The 19,296-nt window shown below is 39.2% G+C and overlaps 1 protein-coding gene across 1 annotated transcript in view; it reads right to left on the reverse strand.

Annotated features, from left to right (window-relative positions):
- Window positions 1–8,093: 8,093 nt before the first annotated feature.
- ACTR3 (actin related protein 3) overlaps window positions 8,094–19,296 on the reverse strand; it is a 30,015-nt gene continuing 18,812 nt past the window's right edge. The window contains exons 3-12 of the mRNA XM_027723613.2: window positions 18,139–18,263; window positions 17,499–17,609; window positions 16,441–16,536; window positions 15,804–15,911; window positions 13,553–13,696; window positions 12,658–12,831; window positions 12,188–12,280; window positions 11,613–11,738; window positions 9,773–9,856; window positions 8,094–9,374 (exon numbers count right to left, since the gene is read on the reverse strand). Coding sequence (XP_027579414.1) covers window positions 9,279–9,374; window positions 9,773–9,856; window positions 11,613–11,738; window positions 12,188–12,280; window positions 12,658–12,831; window positions 13,553–13,696; window positions 15,804–15,911; window positions 16,441–16,536; window positions 17,499–17,609; window positions 18,139–18,263 — 1,157 coding nt within the window. The 3' untranslated portion in view covers window positions 8,094–9,278. The remainder of the gene's footprint in view (window positions 9,375–9,772; window positions 9,857–11,612; window positions 11,739–12,187; window positions 12,281–12,657; window positions 12,832–13,552; window positions 13,697–15,803; window positions 15,912–16,440; window positions 16,537–17,498; window positions 17,610–18,138; window positions 18,264–19,296) is intronic.

Consider the following 19,296-nt stretch of genomic DNA (forward strand, 5'->3'; position numbering starts at 1 on the left):
CATTAGGGGAATTATGGACACACTGGAAAAATAATTAAAAGAGAAACACACAAAGGCAGTTACAGAGTGCAACAAAATGAGACATCGACCCCACAGGTCAAGGAGCATTGTCCCCTGTAGTCCCCTTGATCATTAGTTTTGATCTATTTAACTCTGTGGGGCACAGACAATAAATGTGAAACACTTTCCCTGAGTACAACAGGAGAAGGAGGGGGAGCAAGGGACTGTAGGTATTTATGGGGCAGTATTTGTGCCAGCAGAGAGCTGCCATCACCACAATTTCCCACACAGAGGCTCAGGGGCCTTTGCCACATCCATGTAGCAAGGAGCTGAAGAATCAAGTGACTTAGTCCACCTGAGAAACCCCCGTGGGGACCCCAGGAATCCCAACATCACCTGGGAAAACACACACGGGCCATGCTGTGGGATGCACCTCCCCTTCACCTGCTTCATAACCTGTGCTCAGCCCCTCTGGCTCAGCTCCCAGTGCACTCTCTCACCTTTACCTTGGAGACAGGTCTATGTTTGTCTGACTTTGACAGATTTTAGCAGCTGCCAGGGCACTGCAGAGAGAGCATAAGAGGTGTGAAAGGACCAAGAGTGGGATGTGATTGCACAAATCATCCTCCCCTCAGGATACTTCACAGCTGAGGAAAGGTGTACTCTGATGTTTTGGACCTCACTGTCAGCTTGCACAGTTTGGCAAATAAGCCATGTTTGACATTTTGTAGGTCAGAGGAGTTAATGGAGGTGAGAGAAGAGCAGAAGGTTGTCAGGTCATGACTTTGATGAAATCAAAGTGCATTAGATAATAATTAGAGGAGTTCTATAAATACACAGTGGTTTGTAAAATACAAGAGGCACACAAGGCTGCTGCCCAGCCCCAGCCCAGGATCACTTCCAGGGCTAAGCCCTGTGATAATACCAAAACAGCCTGGTTATGGCTCAGCTCCCCAAAAGAAAGCTGCAAGGTGCAGACTGTCTTGGCACATGGCTCCTTAATGCTGTACTTCTCATTGAGTAAATCCTAATGTATTTTTGTACGCATTTAATCCCAGTTCTGTGTGTCTGCAGCCAGGCAAGTACAACTGTGGGGGGGCCACCAGCACCATATCCCTGGCCATGTCTCATCTCTCTACCCACCAAGAGCATCAGGTTTTGCAACAGCTACACAAGCAAGAGAACAGAACAAGTTTCTAAGGCAATGGCCAGGGAGATACTTACATATCCCACTTAAAATGTCCTTTCCAGGAAAAATAACTAATCTGGCTTAGGCAGGCACAGTTTGGACACATTTAAGTCACACTAGGCTGTTTGCATTTGGGGGAGGGTCAGCCCCATCCCTGCTGCCCATCTGCTGCCCCAGGGTCTGAGCAGCCCACCCTGCCTGTGGGATGAGTGTGCAGGTGGGATGGCTTGTGCTTTCCATTCCACAGGAGGCTTTCTGAATTCTGTGCAAACCTAGGAAGCTTCACAGTTGCCACACAAAACTTCTCAGGCATTCAGAGAAGATACATAATCAGAGACACAACAAAAGTAGAAATGACAAGTTCCTCAATGTAGTTCATCAACCTGAGTCATTTCCACAAACCAACTCTCAGGTAACAGCACGTTTTTCTCAGAAACACCTGACGAGCCACACTGACAGCAGTGCTGAGACATCCCTGCAGTATCACCACAGCAGGGTGAGATTATCACTATCTGCACTCTGTGGATGACAAGCACAACATGCACCTCGTTACAATAAATCTCTATCAGGGCCATGATAGAGCAGAGCTCTGCCTGGGCTTATCTCTGCTTGGGGGTGCATCAGGTCTTACAAGACATCAGCATTGGCCACAGCATCCCTGTGCTGTCTCCTGTGCACTCCCTACAACCAGGTGTAAGCAAAGGTTGAATTAATTCAGAAATGAATTGCAATGAGAGTACAAAACCTCCTCATAGTTATCTCCTGAAGTGGCTTCACATACTGCATGTGACATCTCCCCATTCATTGATTCCCCTCCAGTGCACTTCTGATGCTTCCTGTGCTGATGGGCTCAGTCCTGTTCAACACCCAGAGGCAATCTCACACCACTTGGAGCAACTTGCAGGTGGCTGAGCACCCACATATCTGTGGGGAGACACTGATTCATTGGCTCCAAACAGGAAGACAAGGCTCCAATCTTCCTCACTTTGATGTGACTAGAAGGCACCAGCCTTTCCCTGAAGGTTTGCCATCAGATGTTTTCAGTTAGATTTTTTTTTTCCAAGCAGGTTGTGCTAAAGGGTATTCCAGGCTGCAGCGATGCTGGATTTCTTGTGGGAAGGTGCCATCCTGTGGCTAAGTGTGAAACCCTGACTGCATTGAACCTGCTCACTCACACAAGGCAAAGACTCCTCAGACAACTATAACATGACTAGTAAAGAGACATTTAAGTGCAGCCGTGCCAAAAAGGCCAATGGCCCTCACCCATTCCCATGGTAGTTCAGCTGCAAATCTGCTTTAGAAGAGATTCTTCAATTTTCCTTATTTTTTGGCTTCCCTGGGAGTTTTTACCAGATGCTTCATAGTTGCTATTTATTATTATTTGGGGTATAACTTTTATTATTCTTCACCACTAACAGGGTCTGGCTAAATCCCAGAATTCAGAAGTTGGAGAAAACAATAAAACCCAGCTAAAACTAAATGCCACCTTGCTGAATGGAGGGTTTCAGGGGTTTCATCTCAGACCAGAGCCACAGCTGACAGACCCCTTGCAGCACCACGGGCAGCACCACCCAGCCTTGGGGTTCTGCCACAAGGGAGGGATGGGGACACTTTTGGGACTTTTGCTCAGAAAAGCAAAGTTGGACATCTGGACATATTTTTGCCTTCGTACGTGAAGCCAATTTAGAAACTCCTCCTCCCCTGGGTACCAAGCACAGGTCAGGAAAGAGCCAGATTGTCATTGCCTTGAATCACCAAATTTCAGACATCAGCTCATTAAAAATAGCTGGTTTAAGACACAAGGCCTCTACACTGCAGAGCACTGAGTCTGTGTCTATGGAATTTCTATGTGAAAGGAGATCAGGAGTACTTTAATCTGACCTCAGTGTTTACTTACCCCTTAAATCCAGCTACACTTGGAACCTTTCAGCAAGTAAAACACACTAAACCACCCCGACAAAGAAGAGCACAGACATGCTGAGGATTCAGCAAAGCCTCTGAGGTGTTTCACACCTCGAGCAGAGGAGTGACAGGAGCAGTGAATGGAGTCCTCACCCTGGGTTGTTACTGCTCTTGTAGTTTTTAGATTCTGCCCTGTGGGGGAATTTGAGTCCCTAAGGATTTGCCCAAGTTTGTCCATCCCTGTGGGCAGTGCCAAGCTGAGGCCCCCAAAGTCAGCAGGCAGAGCAGGGAGCTGCTCACCCCAACCAGCCAGGGAAGGGCAGAAAAAAAGAGGTGGTGTTGCCCCCAGGCCACTGGTAAAATCCACCCAGTTCAAAACCAAGGGAGATGCAAGCCTGGGATGTGAGTCATGAGGTGTAAGCTTTCTCCCGGGATTCGTCACCCAAACAACAGGACCAGTGAGAAAACTTCCCACACAGCTGAGTAGTCAGAGCAGTTAGCTGGGAAGTAGAGATGTATTTAAACCCCTGTCCATTTAAATTTATTAAAAAATTGGAACAACTTCAACTAGATGTTAAAAGAGATTTGTCCTGGATACTCATGAAGCAGGTTGACTTCTGGGCTTTGGAGAAGTGAAAATGCCTTCTCTGCTGGTCTGTCTTTTGAACAATACATCTTTCTTGATCTTTCTTTAAATTCATTAAAAGAAGAAGAAAAAACCACACTTGTCCCAGTCGTATCAGTGTTACACATTCCATATCAAGCACTACGCCTTCAGCTCCTACAAACTCATTGCTGTTGCATTCTCTGGGTCTCTCTCCAGCAGTAAATGCATTTACACTGGAAACACCACAACCTTGGGAAAAAAAACTACAGCCACTCTGTGTGCTACTGTGAACCAGAGCAAACAAAGTAGCTTTCCAAACCACTGTGGCAAAACAGAAATCTCAGAAAGCATCTTGAATCTTCATCCAAAACATGACTCACAAATCTCTCTCTAGTCCAGTTTCAGGAAAGATGCAGAAGGGCATTTTCCAGCTGGAGTAACACCACTGACGAAACAGCTACGAGTAACATGCACTACAATTACCAGAAAACGTAGACAACCTATGTAATATGGGAAAAGCAGCTGGGGTAGTGAGAGCAAAATTCCAGAAACTGCCATCTATGTGCTGGTATGGGGATTCCAAGGGAGCAATACATCCAAACACACAGGACATCGCTTCTCCTGGGGGTAAGGCACAGCTGCAGCTGACACAGGTCAGGCTGTGCCTTCCCTCTGGCAGCCAAGTTTTTGATAAAAATGTTGAGAGGAAAGAGACATCTGCAGTATCCACATGGGAGCTGGGATCTCTGCTGTTTAAAATAGGAAACTTTAAGGTTTATACTAGAACGGGGTGACTGGCACTTGGAGTCAAGCACTGCTTTTCTGAGGGAAATTAAAAAAAAAAAAAAAAAAAAAAAACAAACACAAAGTGATGCTAATAACATATTTCTATTACTTTTACTGCCACATAAGTTTGTCCTGCACAGAAAAGGCCATGGGTATCAGGCAGTCTTGCACAGCCCTACCCCGCCAGCCAGCAGCAGGAGCACACTCAGGTGAGCCTGCCCAGCAGTCACCTCCAGGCAGCTCATCAAGTAATAACTCATTCATCCCAACAATACCTCAATGTTTGGTCACAAATGTTTTCACAAAATGAAGAGATGAGCCTAAACCGACTTGACAGTGACCTTTGATTAATTCCAGGTTCAGTTGCATGAAAATACAAGCTTTTAAGCACATCGAGCCAGTTAAACCTGGAGCCCTATGTCAACTAGTGGAATAAAATCAAACTCCTGGAGAACAGTAAAGTGATCCAAGTCTGGGCAGGCCAGTCGGCCACTTTTTAGTGCTCCTTGCAATTTTCCATGCAAAAAAACAGCACTGCTCCAAGTCACTGGGCAGGCACAGGACAACAAAAGTGTAAGTCTCCTTTACGGAGTTATAGAATCATTTAGGTTGGAAAAGGCCTTTAAGATGACCTCATCTTTCAGCACATGGGGACAGTCTGCTTCTGCATCTAAGACTTCCTTCTTGAAGGATTTCCAGCCTTCCTGGACTCCTTTGCCCTTTAGGACTGTTTCCCAAGGGGCTCTGTCAACCAGTCTCATGAACAGGCCACAAAGCTGCTCTGTGACATCAGTCGCATTAAATCTTCCATTACACAATAAGCACAGTCACTTTGTGGAATATTTAATAATAAACAATGACATAGTTTTTTTGCCATCTCAGATTTCTGCATGTCTATTTTGTGTACTCCAAGTTTAATTTAAATTACAGGGGGGCAAATCATAATTGCCTTCTTCATGTAACCTCCCCAATGACAAGCCTTTGGAGAAGAAAAATAATTTCCTTTTTTTTTTTTTTTTAAATACTTGCCTTTGCAATTAACCTTTTGGGTGCTTTAAGCCCAACTCAGCACAGAACAATGGGAGGTGCAAGTTGCAGGAGAGCATAGGGTTTTTCTGACATTACCTGTGCTTCATGTTGTACAGTGTGTGGTTTATACGATGCCTGGGATGACCTACCCACAGGCTGCTCAGCTCCTCCACCTCACCAGCAGCAAATCAGATTCAAATGCGGTGTTACAGGTGCAGAACACTCATGTGAACCATTTCCAGAGAGTTATTCCCAGCGTACAAGACCATAATTGAGTGTTATGTCCGGTGTGTATAAGTATTATTGACTCTTCGTGCAGTCCAAGTTATTACTAGAAGCTGCTCATAGATTTTTTTAGTTCCTTAATGCACCAGAAGTCAGCTGTGTCTGTGTAACTTCTCTGAAATGATCTCTACAGTATAAAAAAAAAAATAGAAAACACATTGCAAAACACTGCTACTTCATTCTATGAGAAACTTCAGATAATTTTAGTTTACAGCTACAACAAATTAACTTCTGTGTAAGGGTATTTCTGCTTTCCTCTCCATTTCCTTCCACACAAATGACTAACAGAAGTTTAAAGCAACTTCCTTGGAGCCTCAGGAAGATGAACAAAAAGTTAACAAAAAGTATAACAAAAGACTGAACTCCTACATCCCTGATTCCTGTGCAGGTAGCTAGATAAAATTGTACACATCTCACCTGAGCAAGTCAGGCAACACATGGGCTGCTCCTCAGCACTTGGGGCACGTCACCTCTTCGGAGAGCTGAGGTCCATCAGAGAGACAACACAGACACAGTTTCTCTCTGGAGCAGATTTCTAGTTCTGTGCACAGGATCAAGAGTTCGGTGCTAAAGGTGTCAAAAACCACACTGTTGTGGGCTGCTTCATCATTTTTATTAATTTATTTCTATTTTGGCAGCAGGGATCCCTTAACTTAGGAAAAAACTCCCAGCCTTATTCCTGAACATATGGCATTCATGATGAAAACCCCGGTAGTACCTGCACTTTTTGTACTTGAGTACAGCTGGAATGCAAAAACCATCTTATTTTACACTTGGTAGTAGGTCCTGCTCTCAGCTTGACATGTCAACTCTCCCTCCCATCACGGAGCTCACATGACCTGGTTCCATCCCTTGACATACTAGCCATTTGCTCATCCAGTTACAGCTGTGCCAGATGCACAGTCCAGCTCTGGAGGGCTCCTCAGCTCTAGGGAAGGTATTTCTGTAAAATCCCACCCTAACAGACCTGCGTCAGACACTGCTCCCTCCTGGTGCAGACTGTCTTTCCCTATTCCTCCCCTATCCTGCAAGAGCCCAGCTGACACATAGTCCATGAGAACAGCCCACCTCCTCCTTACCCACCACAGCCAAATTCTGAATGTTTGGATACCACCACTCTAATCCTGGCAGCTGTTTGCAAAGCATATCCACCCAGCACTCAAGCCCAGGGCATCTGGAATCCTTACAGCCTGTAAAGGCTCTGTAGAAAACCACATTTGCTTTAAGAGTCTCACCCAGAGCACCTCCCAGAGCCTCCCCAAGCCATCTGTGACCACTCAATCATCTGCACCACAACTCCCACCCCTGCACATCAACTCAGTTCTGCTGGAGCCTCTTCATCAACTGTCTCAGCTCATCCCATACACAGCAAGAGAGGTCCAAACATGACGGGAAAACCACACCTGATCTGTATTCCAAAAGATCCACAGAGCTATGATTATATCTAGGGTTGCCTGCTTACAGCTTTCAGCTAATACACACCAGGCCCATCCTTCAGCTAAGAGTGTACTTATCTTCAGCTAAGATACACATTCTGTGCATCTTTGCACATAATCCTAGCAACCTACATACAGCTGGGTGTGACAGGAATAGTTATTCACTCCTTTTCTTTAAAATTCTTTACTCTTATGTATCTGCTTGTCAGGAACTTAAGCTTTTCAAGTGAACTTTTAAGGCTCTACTTTCTAGAGAGAGAAAAAAAAAATTGCCCTATCTTCAAGTCACTGTAACATATCAAAAAACCCAGTCACTAGAGCATGATACAGTTGCAGATCCAGGACTGTTGGAAAAGCACAGCTTAAATTAACTTCTTTATTTTACACATATTTGACTATTGGTGTTTCTTACCACATAAATCAGTCAATAGTTACGATTCAAATAGTGACTTTTTGAAAAACTCTAAAAAACTGTAACACTGATAGAAAGATGTTAATCATAAAGTCTCATAATACAATTATTTAACAATTTCTTGTTTGGATTGTGTTCTGTTTGACTCCAGCATGTAAATTTTTACAGTGCTTTCTGTAAAAAACAATTTCCTATATTTATCCTTGTTTTGGAGTCACATTTACCAAGCTTTCAAGTGACCAGAAACTCTGGCAATTGATAAGCTTCCCTGAAAAAATCTGCGGCATCTTTGCAATTCAGAAGAAACCAGATCTCCCTCTTGTGGTCTTCTACGTAAATAGCCTTAACTACATCTGTGTGCTCAGAAGTGTCTAAAGAGTTTTCTTTCACGAAATATCAACAGAAATTCACTATATAGAGCGTTCTTCCTAGAAAGAATGAGAAGGAGATTGTTTTCACTTTATTTTTATCTACATGGTATTTTCTTGCAGAAAAACCACAGAGATTGAAAACGCAGTGCTGACTCCTGTATGCCACCACCTGAAAGAAAGTGGTGGGGAAAAAAGTTACAGAACAAAGTAGATGAACAAGCCTAACAGTGGAGGAGCCATTAGGTTTCTATAGGTAAGTGCTATCTAGCTGAACACACAAACTGCAGTTCTAAAATGCTCACACTTCAGTTACACAAAGCACATGACAATCTCTACCTCACAGACCAATCTTACTCCTCAAAAGCCACAGTGGATATGTAGGAACCCATGCTCAGAACTTCCCACTTCATGAGATTAACAAGTCTGACACCAACATAAAAAGAAATTTTGTGCCTTTATTGGAATGGTGTTAGGCTTTAAATACACCAATTTTGATAACCTGATTATTTGGTTTAATTAGAAATGACACTACAGAACTGCAATACTGGTCCAACAGTCTTGTCTTTACTTTTTTTTTTCTTTTTTTAAAGCAAGAGATAGTATGAAAATGCACCAAGTAATCAGAAAGCACTAGCAGGCATCGGTTAATCCAAGATACTAGCTTCTTAGTTCCAAAAGCACTCGCATTGTATGGAACCCAGGATTTAGACTGGTCATGATTTGCAAGAGCTAGTTGCATGAGTCATGACTTTTTCCTCTTTTTTTTTCTTTTTTTAATTTACTTTCAAGTTGGTCACTGGTAAAATTTTTCCTCAAATATTACAGTTTCTTTAAGTCATATTTTTTTCCTCAAAGTATAAAAAAGTATGAAATATAAACAAGCTCCTGTATTGCACCCATGAAAGGGTACAATGGAAGCATTAGAGAGCTGACTATCTACACACCATCAAATCCCATCAAATCTTGGATACTTCATTAATATACAAAATATCAGGGCACAGAAAGAACTAAAATCCACTTTTTTGTTTTGTTACGCACAGGTTCAAATAATCAATCTAAAGAAAAAATGTGATCATTTTGGCTTTCCACTACATCCGCATGTTGAGACACTTATTAAAATAATCCTGCTTAATTGTGTTTGGTCTTTTTCTTACTGTCAAGTCATGTTTGTTATCTTAATACCAGCCATCAGACAAACAAGTAATCAGAAAGACTCTTCCTCCTCCCCACTTCCCTATCCCTGACCCCTCCAGGGTCAGCTTTAAGACATGACTCCAAACACAGGGTTGTGACGACAGATGCTAGGACCAATCTCTTCATAATCTTTTTTGGTATGGCATACTTGGTAGAATTCAGGCTGCAAAAGGAAAGAAAAAAAATTAGTCTATGGTATATACACCTTGTTTGAACAATATTAACTTTTACGCAGCCATTGGAAAAAAAAACAAATACAGACAGTATTAGAAGTCCTGAAATCAATACACATTATGCATGGCTAAACACCAATGAAAACGTGTTCTGCCACAAAACTAAAATGCACTATTTAACAACTCATATAAAGCTGTACTTTGGCTTTAATCTGCTCTTTCAAACTTTAAAGTCTAACACAAAAACTTCAGAGAGGGCCAGGAGGGTGTATTTGCTACACAAGACCTATCAGAAATCCCCTAACTGCATTTAATATGAAATGCAGGGGAGAACTCCAAAAGCTTAGTCAGAATGGTTCAAACATGCTCAGCTTTACAGGTAACTTACTGTGGAAGCCAGCATTGATCCTCCAAACCAAACTGCATATCTCTGCATATGGTGTGTGATGACTTGTACATCAATGGGCTTAGGCTACAGAAAGTAAGAGGGGAGAAAAGAAAGATTAAAAGTCACTTTTGCTGGTAAAAACTAGATCTATTTTTAAAGAAGTGTATCTACCAAGCTTACTTTCCACAAATTAGTATTTTCTTAAATGCTGTGTATGTAAATTTACAATTATAGCATCAAATTTTCTCTTGTACAACCAAGATTAAGAAGCAGTTGTTGCTTACAGATCACCAGTTACCTCTTTTATCAGATATAAAGAGATACTTGCACTCACACCAATTTTTTTTCACACTATTTTCTGCTGAATTTCTTGATGGACTATTTATTTATGCAGTTGTAAGCATATATCCATACTACCCAGTCCATTCAAAAAAACACACCTTAGAATGATAATTTTTAAGTTTCACATTATTATTCTAACAAAGCACCAGTTACAGATTGAAAGTTTACCTAGGACCAGTGCAGTGGTAGTCACGCTTTTCTAAACTAAAACACTCATTCCAGTCAGCCATTCTCTTTCCCTCCATATCCACATAAACCTTCATTCCTTACTTGTGTTTATCAAAAATGGCAGTGAATGTAACAGTTTCAGAATTTGCTTCAGAACAACCTGCTGGAATTTGAAACCGTATCTAAAAATGGCCTGCAACACATTTGCAAAATTCAAGGCAGTGAGTAACTGCTTGCCATGCCTGGCACCCTGAAGAATAATGACATCAGATTTCCTTATTCATGTCCTACTTTCTTACTGAGTGGCACAAGTCTAGTAAGGAGAACTGAGAATAAACAAGGTTACTTGGACTAGAGAACCATGTGTAACTGAAATTTCAGAGTTGTCTACATGGCATATTAAGAAGCTTAGTGGGGGTTTAAGGGATTTTTTGAGTTCATCTAGCCAGATTACTACTAAAAAATAAGTCAGGAAATCACTTCAATTTTGCTTTAAAAGCACTTTTTTTTTTCTCTCCTGGTATACAGAGTCAACAGAAAAATGTAAAAGTTAGATCAGAGGTCTGAAGGGGAAAGAACACGAATTAAGGATTATGCAGTTTAGTGAAAACATGAAGTCACAGGATCATAAGATAACTTAGGTGGGAAGGGACCTCAGAATGTCTCTAGTTTGTCCTCCTGCTCAAAGTAGGGTCAACTACAAGGTCAGAGGAAGGTATTCACAGTTTTATCTAGCTGAACCTCAAAAACCTCCAAGGATGGAGACTGCACAACCTCTCTGGGAAGGCTGTTCCAGTGCCCAATTTCCTCGCAGTGGAAAAGTTTTTCCTTTTATCCGGGTAGAATATCTTGTTTCTATTCATCTGTTGCCTCTCATACACCCACCGCTCAGCACTGTCAAGGGCCTGGTCCCACTTCATCAATAATCTTCCCACATGTACCGAGGTGCTGCTAATTAGGAGTCCCAAAGCCTTCCTTTCTCTAAACAAGGCTCCCTCAGCCTTTCCTCACAGGACAAGTGTTCCTGACTATCCTGGTGGCTCAACAATGAGCTTGTTTCATCTCCTTTATGTTTAAGTTCGAAAGACTGAGGATGATTTGTAACTAATCATCTTACTTCCTGCAGTAAGCACAAAGAAAGCTGGGGAGTGATCAACTGCCAATATGTAACAGATGTAATACACAAATCTCTGAAGAGCTTCTGTAAGAACTTCATTTGAAGATAAAGACATTTCAAAGAACATCATCACTGCAATATGTCATCTGCATGTTTTCCAGGTAACAGGGGACCGACAGATGCTTGTTAAATGCATTGGCTGCACCAACTAACCTTCAGTCTGCCACCACTAAGTTCTTCACTAAGTTTCAGTCTGGCATCAACAGTCCTTTTCAAGTCTCGCTGTAAACGGCGACCGAAGTCCCTGAACATGGTTGAGCCTCCAGAGAGGACAATATTCTGTTTTGAGTAACAAAAATTGTTAATCACTTCTGAAAAGGTGAGTCTCCAATTTTATCCAGTTGCTGAATTCTAAGCATCTAAATATATTTTTTAAAGCTCCAGTTAGGAGGTATGCTTTTACTGTAAGATTTAAATTATTTAACACTTAAGTATGACAGAATACGAATTCACAAAGAGTTCGTCACATTAAAATCGGTTGTGCTTTAAAATCCATTTATGTCTTTTTACATCTCACCACTTTTGCTCATATTTGTGTTTCCCTAATGAAATACCACATTCTGAAAAAATGTAAGTGAAAAACTTACTGAACTGCATATTGGATTACTTTCTGCAAAAATAGTTAATTTTATTGTTTTGTGTGTGTCAGAGTTTCAAATACATATTTCTATATAAAGCACAATTAATCTAAAACAAGTATTAAAAAAAAATGCATTATAGCTACTGACCTTATATAGAGGACGTCTAACATCAATGGGACAATTTTGAATAACTTCATCTACTACTTCTGAGATTGGTTGTGTAAAGTCGGGATTAGCAAACTACAAACAAGAATAAAATTAAGGCACATCAATGTGGAGGACCACATATTGCAAAAGAAAGGAAAAGAAAAAAAAGAGAAGAAAAGAACCACACTTTCATACTAGATGTCGTGAAAACTAACAATGGAAATAGTTATGTTAGATATTTTTGCTGCCATTTTTAAGTGCTTTACGTATCAACCTGAAGTTGTATAAAGATGAGTAGCAATCAAGAATCAAAGTCATGCTGACTTATAACAAATATAGAAATAAATTTACAAATAAGAAGAAATATAAGCCAGGACAACAACTTCTTTACAAGGCTGCAAATAGAATTTATATGCTATCATCCAAAATGCACTTAAAACAGAAAGCCTAGACAATTCAAACAGACTTACCTCAGGATGAAAGAAAATCTCTGGCCCCAGGAATCTCTCATAGCCAACATCAATGGTAAACTCTTTCTTTGAGATAGCATTAATTCCAGTATACTGTTTAATCCACTTTGTACCATCTGTGTCATACTTGTTAAATTCTTTTACTAAGTCAGGGCAAACGTAACTAAAGCGCTCCTGAAAAATGAATATGTACAGTTAGAAGTACCCAAAGTATAGCAGAGAACCTGCTGTGAAATTTTTAGAAGCGTAGCAATTCAAACTTTTAAGAGTAAGTATTAAATTGGCAGATAAAGAACAGGCCTCAAAACAGCTGGACTGACATTTCCTGTACACAGGTAGATAATGGCTCTGCTAGTACAGATCACTTCTGTGCAGCACTGAAAGCTCTTGCTGAGCTAAATTACTTTTCTTCTGCTTTTCCTCTGAACTTCTACGATTGTGAGAAATTAATTCTAAAGTACTTTGAAGAACTGCTATAGAAACAAAGTTTAAGTGTACTTAAAGCTGAATGTCTTTCAGAAGAGCTTTGTACTACAAAAAAGAACATATCAACACTCAGAAAAACAGAAATTACAGCTCTTTGCATTACACATCCCACCAAGAGCAATTGCTATGGAATATCACAATAACAACAGTAACAAGAATAATAACAACAGTAATAATGATAATGGAGGGGAGGAGAAAGGGGAGACTACAAGCCAAGAGTTAAATTCTAGGCCAAACTGAGTATAACCCAACTGCATACCTTAAGTTTCAGCTATTTCATGTTATTACATTTAGACATTTTTATATCATTTAAAAACAGAAAGATAATAATTGAGATATTATTGCATTTTCAAAACAGATATCAGGCTCTGATCTAAAATAACCTTAATGTCAGCAATGTTTATATTACCTTCACTGCTTTAGCTGTTTCCAAGGATTGTTCAGGAGGAATTCCTACTTCTCGCTCCCTCAGCAGCTGCTGAATGAAGTATGTTATATCTCGCCCTGCAATTGGAATGTGTTTGATACAGCTGCCAATCACGTACCCTTCAGCCTGTGAATAAAATTAATGGGAGAAACACACTGATAAGAACTCCTGTCAATAAAGCTAAGGAGGGAGAGAGAAAGACATGGAGTCTAAACTCCCACTCACTACCTGTGATTGTGAGGCTGAAGCCCTTTAGGACTGGCTCATTTAATTACCTCAAGACCAATTCTTCACAATATAGCCTTATTTTACTTTGCATTGCATTGGTTCACAATTCTTACAAGGTTAGGAGGAACAGAAAGGTCACTACAGTACATAAGGCAGACAAATGGCTATACTCACTATTCCTTGGCCTTTATTTCCTCTTCAAAATGAGGTTACTCTTACCAAAAAGGTCAAGGAACCTTTTTCATGAAATATTATTTTAGAATAAATGATGTGGCCCTGCAGTCACAGCCACTGATGTAAGGCGTTACAATCCACATGAACCAAAATTAATTTTCTGAAAGCAGGGAGAAAATGCATCATTTCAGCACAGCAATTGAGACTGCTTAGAACATCAGACTGGCCCATAGTCATCCATCAGCCTACCCTTGCAAGTCTCACTTGTCCTGAGGACCAGTATCAAGGCATTAAAATTATCTGTTCTAAACACAGAAACCAAGTTTTAAAGACTGACCTTCAATCTTACCAGACCTGCTATATCCAAACAGATGAATCCAGGTATCATACTAATATTAAATGCTTAAGTTTTCCTATATACACACCCCTTACATTCATACAAAAAATTCTTACTAACCTAGAAAATAATAAAGTCATAAAAACATGTACCACTATCGTTAGCTTCAGTACAGAGAAGTATTTGCTAATTCCTCTTTATCTATTTAAAATAAAAGTGATAGACCATTGTTGACAACTTGTTCAACATGTTCAAAAATTCCAGAAATCAAGCAAATGGCATTCTGCAAAGGAGCTTAATGCTTCCAAGGGAGATGGAATACCTACTCTTAATTTAATTGGAAAAAAAAAAAACAGACTCAAAAATCAAGAAAAGTTCAACTCTTTTAGGCAGAAATTTGAAGTATAATTTTAAAAGTTTACCTATAGAAGGTCTGAAGTGCCAGCTGTCTCCTAAGTCTTATTAAAAATACGCCATCTTGGATGAACAGTCTGAACAAAGATTTAGTCACTATATTCCACCAAAATTAATAATAAATTGCTACGACAGCATACGTTCGATCACCACCAATGCTACTATTTGTTATAACAAAGAATTTTTAAAAATTGATGTTACTATGGCACGACAAAGCTTTGTATAGATTTTTGTCTTAAAAACTACAACCTAACCTCATTCTGAAAATACAAATGCATTTGGTATGTAGACATGAATTTACTTCCCAAGGAAAGATGGGCAGAAATCTATAACCAGCCACTTGAAACAAAGCTCACTATTAAATATTCCAATTATAAAATTTCAAATATGTAGCTTTGTAAAAGGAAATCCATACCTGCAGTAAAAGCAGTAATTTGACAGTGAAGAAACTGCATCTGTAAGTGTTCTATATTTAATAAAACATTGCACAGTTGTATAAGTTTTTGCTTTTAGCAACTTGACATATTGGAACAGATATTTAACATTAATTAACCTTGAGGGTTGCTTTTTTCAGTCAGGCAGGAACTTTTTTTTTTTTGCTGATGCATCACAGCATATGACAAAACACTGGGCAGCACATGGAGAAAAACTAAACAATACTACATCTACCATCAAATACTTCCCATTATTTCTATTTAATAAAAAAATTGACTGAGTCAAATGAAAAAAGTTTCCAAATTTTTGGAACTGACTGTTGTAAAGAGCATATGCACTCTCACCAGCAAAGCAAATTGGAGATGTGCTAAAGCAATATAATTTCATCCATCACTTGGCACGGCCTTGGCAAATCACCTTTTTTAAGGTAAGCCACTGAAAGACAATATGCCTTGACAAATTGAGGGTGTTCTTCAAGAGTTTCTGCACTACAAAATAAACCAAAATTCACACCCACAACCCTGGAAATTATTATTTCTGAAGATTCCTAGCTATACTTTAGTCTGCGTAGGTGTATGCTTCCGAGAACTTACAGGACAAACTGTTCTCCAGTTAATTGTTTCTGTAGTTTGGAAGCACACTTACCACAGGAATAACGTGAGTGACACCATCCCCACTGTCTATAACTGTGCCAGTCAGCGTTCGTTCTCCTACTTGTCTTGACGTCCAAGATGCAGCTAAGGCAAGGACAGCCTGGGAAAAACAGACACCAAAGCCAAATCTTAGTAAAACCACTGTATTGCAGATCGATCCCACTTTACATCAGTTCTCCCAAGGACACCCAGACTGACACCCCCATGGTAATTTACAGCATGGAAACTGATTTAATAATATTATATATGTTTACACAATAGCTTAGAAAAAAGAGGCTGCAGAAATGCAGTTTTTGAATCCTGCCTGATGCTTTTTTAGCCATGCTCAAACATCTTCTTTTGTTACTTTATATAGAGAGGGATTAAACTCTTGGATTAATACAATTATTATAATGTAGTGTGTTTTTTTATTTATTTATGATGCAACAGATATTATATTCCACTGCTTAGAAGCCTTATAGAAGTAACAGAAGAACAGTACCCAGCTAACTGACCAGAGAATCAATGCATATCAAACATGCAGTGGTGAAACTGCTAACCAGAAAAACATAAAATTATTCCAAACAGGAAATTAATTTTAGCCCAAGGAGAAATACTGTAGCCCTAACTTTCAACAGTCCTGGCCTTACCTGAACAGCAATATATAGCCCTGGAACGTTGAAAGACTCAAACATGATTTCAGCAGTATATTCTCTATTTTCTGGAGTATTTAATGGAGGCTCAGTCTGTGAGACAAAAAAAAAAACAACAAGTTTTTACTTACATTCAAACCAAACACTTGACTTTGAAAAAAAACAACCACCAAATCGTAAGTTTTGAAAGATGAGTCATTCAACAACAATAGAATGTAAAAATAGTAACGTGCAGAGGGTGCTTAAGAATTTATGCAAATTGCATTAAAATAAAGAAACACAGAAGTGCAATAAAAACATTACTGTAAATATTGTTCAAGAATTTATATAGCAGGCCCCCTTTGTGAGTTGCTTAGCTCATTACAACTTTTGATTTCGTTTGAAAGAATCAAGGACTATCAATCAAACTATGTCAAAAGATGCAGTTTAGCACATTTTAAAAATGACGATTTTTAAACTTTCTCAGTGAAAAGAGCTGTTTTCCTTCAGAAGGCAATCACTGTAGAGCAAGTTGATATGCTTAGCTGTAGAAAAGTACTCAAGTGAGAGAAGCTGACAACAACATACAAATAATGCCATGAAGATTTGAACATTGACCTTAATTTAGATCAAATGTGCCCAAATATGACAATCATTCCAATTTCACAGAAAAAAAATCCCAAAATTCACTCTAGATACATCGTCCAGATGGCAGCACTGTGAAAACAAAGTAATTGCAGTTGTGTAAAGTCTAAACAGACAAAATTTTTTGTTTTGCCTCAAAAATGTAGACTTGAGATCATTGAATTCAGTGCAGAAGTAAAAGAAAAAAACTGGTGAATCAGACACAATTTGGAGGGAAACAAAGAGAACAGAAAAATGTTTGCAGTTCAGACACTCTGACATTTTTAGAAAAATTAAAGAACCTGGATGGGATAAGCCAGGTCAAGAAAGTTCCAGGAAATTGATTTACTTCATTTTTCACACTATGCATATTTATATTTAAGAATTTACAAAAGTCAGCGCATTCTTATTAGTCACATACCATTTCGCATGTAGGACATAATTTTACTTACCAAAAGAAAATAATGATCCTCGGGTTCTGCCCTTAGATATTTAAAGATTACTTGCTCCATAAACCTCTCCATCAAGTCCCAGTCTTCAACTATACCATGGCGGATAGGCCACTGTTGCAGAAAAATATCGAATTACAACTGAAATCATTTATCAACAGTTTTCAACTGCAGTATGACCTACACATGCAAGAAACCTTTAGGTTTAGGTTCTCCCTATTTCAGTGTGACACCTATGAAAAATTCTGATTCCAACCTTGAACAGCAGAGACAACACACTGCATTTTTCTCAGTACAACAGAATGGTGGCACAGGATAAACCAAAGGTTCCGCCCAGCCCAGCATCACAACTCTGATGCTGCTGACAGAAGTTGCTAAGGAATATGAAAGAATGAAGTATTTCTGCTTAACATCCTCCCAGCCTCCCTTCACTTCAAAAGAAATATATATTCACATACTGTCTTGCAAATTCCCACAGGTTTCTGAAGGTCACCAAAACTAACACCATTTAATTACCATTTAAACAGAATTGATAAAAAAATTATTTAAGTTACCCAAAAAGTATTCTCAAGATGATGTTTACTGTTACAGGCAATGATTTCTAAATGTGTTAGAAAGTGGTTTTAAACATTTCTCTTAATACCTTGGTTGCATAAGTTGGTTTTTCTATTGCTTCGTCCCCAATAAAGAAGTCTAAATCATCAACACCTTTCAAAACCCTCCTTTGTGCTTGATCGACCACTTTTGCCGACTCTTTGATAGCAATACCTTTAACAGAGAACACAGAAAGTATTGCAGATCATCAATCTTGAACTAAAGAAAGAAAACCAGCATTGAAACATAGACACACTAATTGCATTTATCCTTTGTTTCAAACATAAGCACAGAAAAGCTAAATAAAACACAAATAACTTGAATTCCAAACACAGATGAACATAATTTGTAAAGTTAACATAATTCAGACCTAAATGCAAATTGTTAGACACCAACATGCAATCAGGGAAAAATATAAAATATAAAAAGAATCTCTAAAATATGGTATCCCTACAGATCTCATTTTATTCAACAAGTTGTGGGAGCGTGCAGAAAATTAGCACACAATTATTATTATTATTGTCATTGTTATTCTTTAAAAAAGAATGCTGTTACAGAAGCTGCATAAAAAGGAAGAAAACCTATTGCCTTATATAAATGGATGTTTTATTTCACTTGCACCAATTTGATTTCTGGATGTACTATGAAAGTGAGATATGGCACGAGAAAGGGACTGAATAGGAACTAAACCAAAAAAACATACAAAGAATGCAGGAAGGAAGAAGCAGGAGAAAATGTAAGGTATACAGAAAAATAAAATTGGACAGCAGCATTTTTAAAAGGACAGAAATTTGTATGACCACATAATGCATCTTTAGATGCTTTAAAACAAATTTTCATTAAGTCTATGTAAAATGACTCCCTTTAAATCCTACTCTTATCTTATTTTTAAGAATGAAATGGAAAATTTCACTTAAGAAAGACTATAAATCTCTCTGTCACTTTAAGGAATAACTGGTAAAAGTTAAGAGCTTCTTTCTTGACAATTCATTCCTTCTAGATAACAAATATAAGTTTTTATCAGACAAATACTGGCTAAGGCTAAATACGGTATCCTGGAAAGAGGGATCAGTGATTAGATATCACAGGAACACAGATGTTCCTCTCCATCTTTTGCATCAGCCTGCCCCCAGCTACCAGGTTTGCAGAACCAGCAATATCTGCTGTATTTTTTTAAGTCTTACTAATTGCCTTGAAACACAATCCT

Source organism: Pipra filicauda, unplaced genomic scaffold (genome assembly GCF_003945595.2).
Source record: "Pipra filicauda isolate LSUMZ 115617 unplaced genomic scaffold, ASM394559v2 scaffold10_size6260569_pilon, whole genome shotgun sequence".
Lineage (NCBI taxonomy): Eukaryota > Metazoa > Chordata > Aves > Passeriformes > Pipridae > Pipra > Pipra filicauda.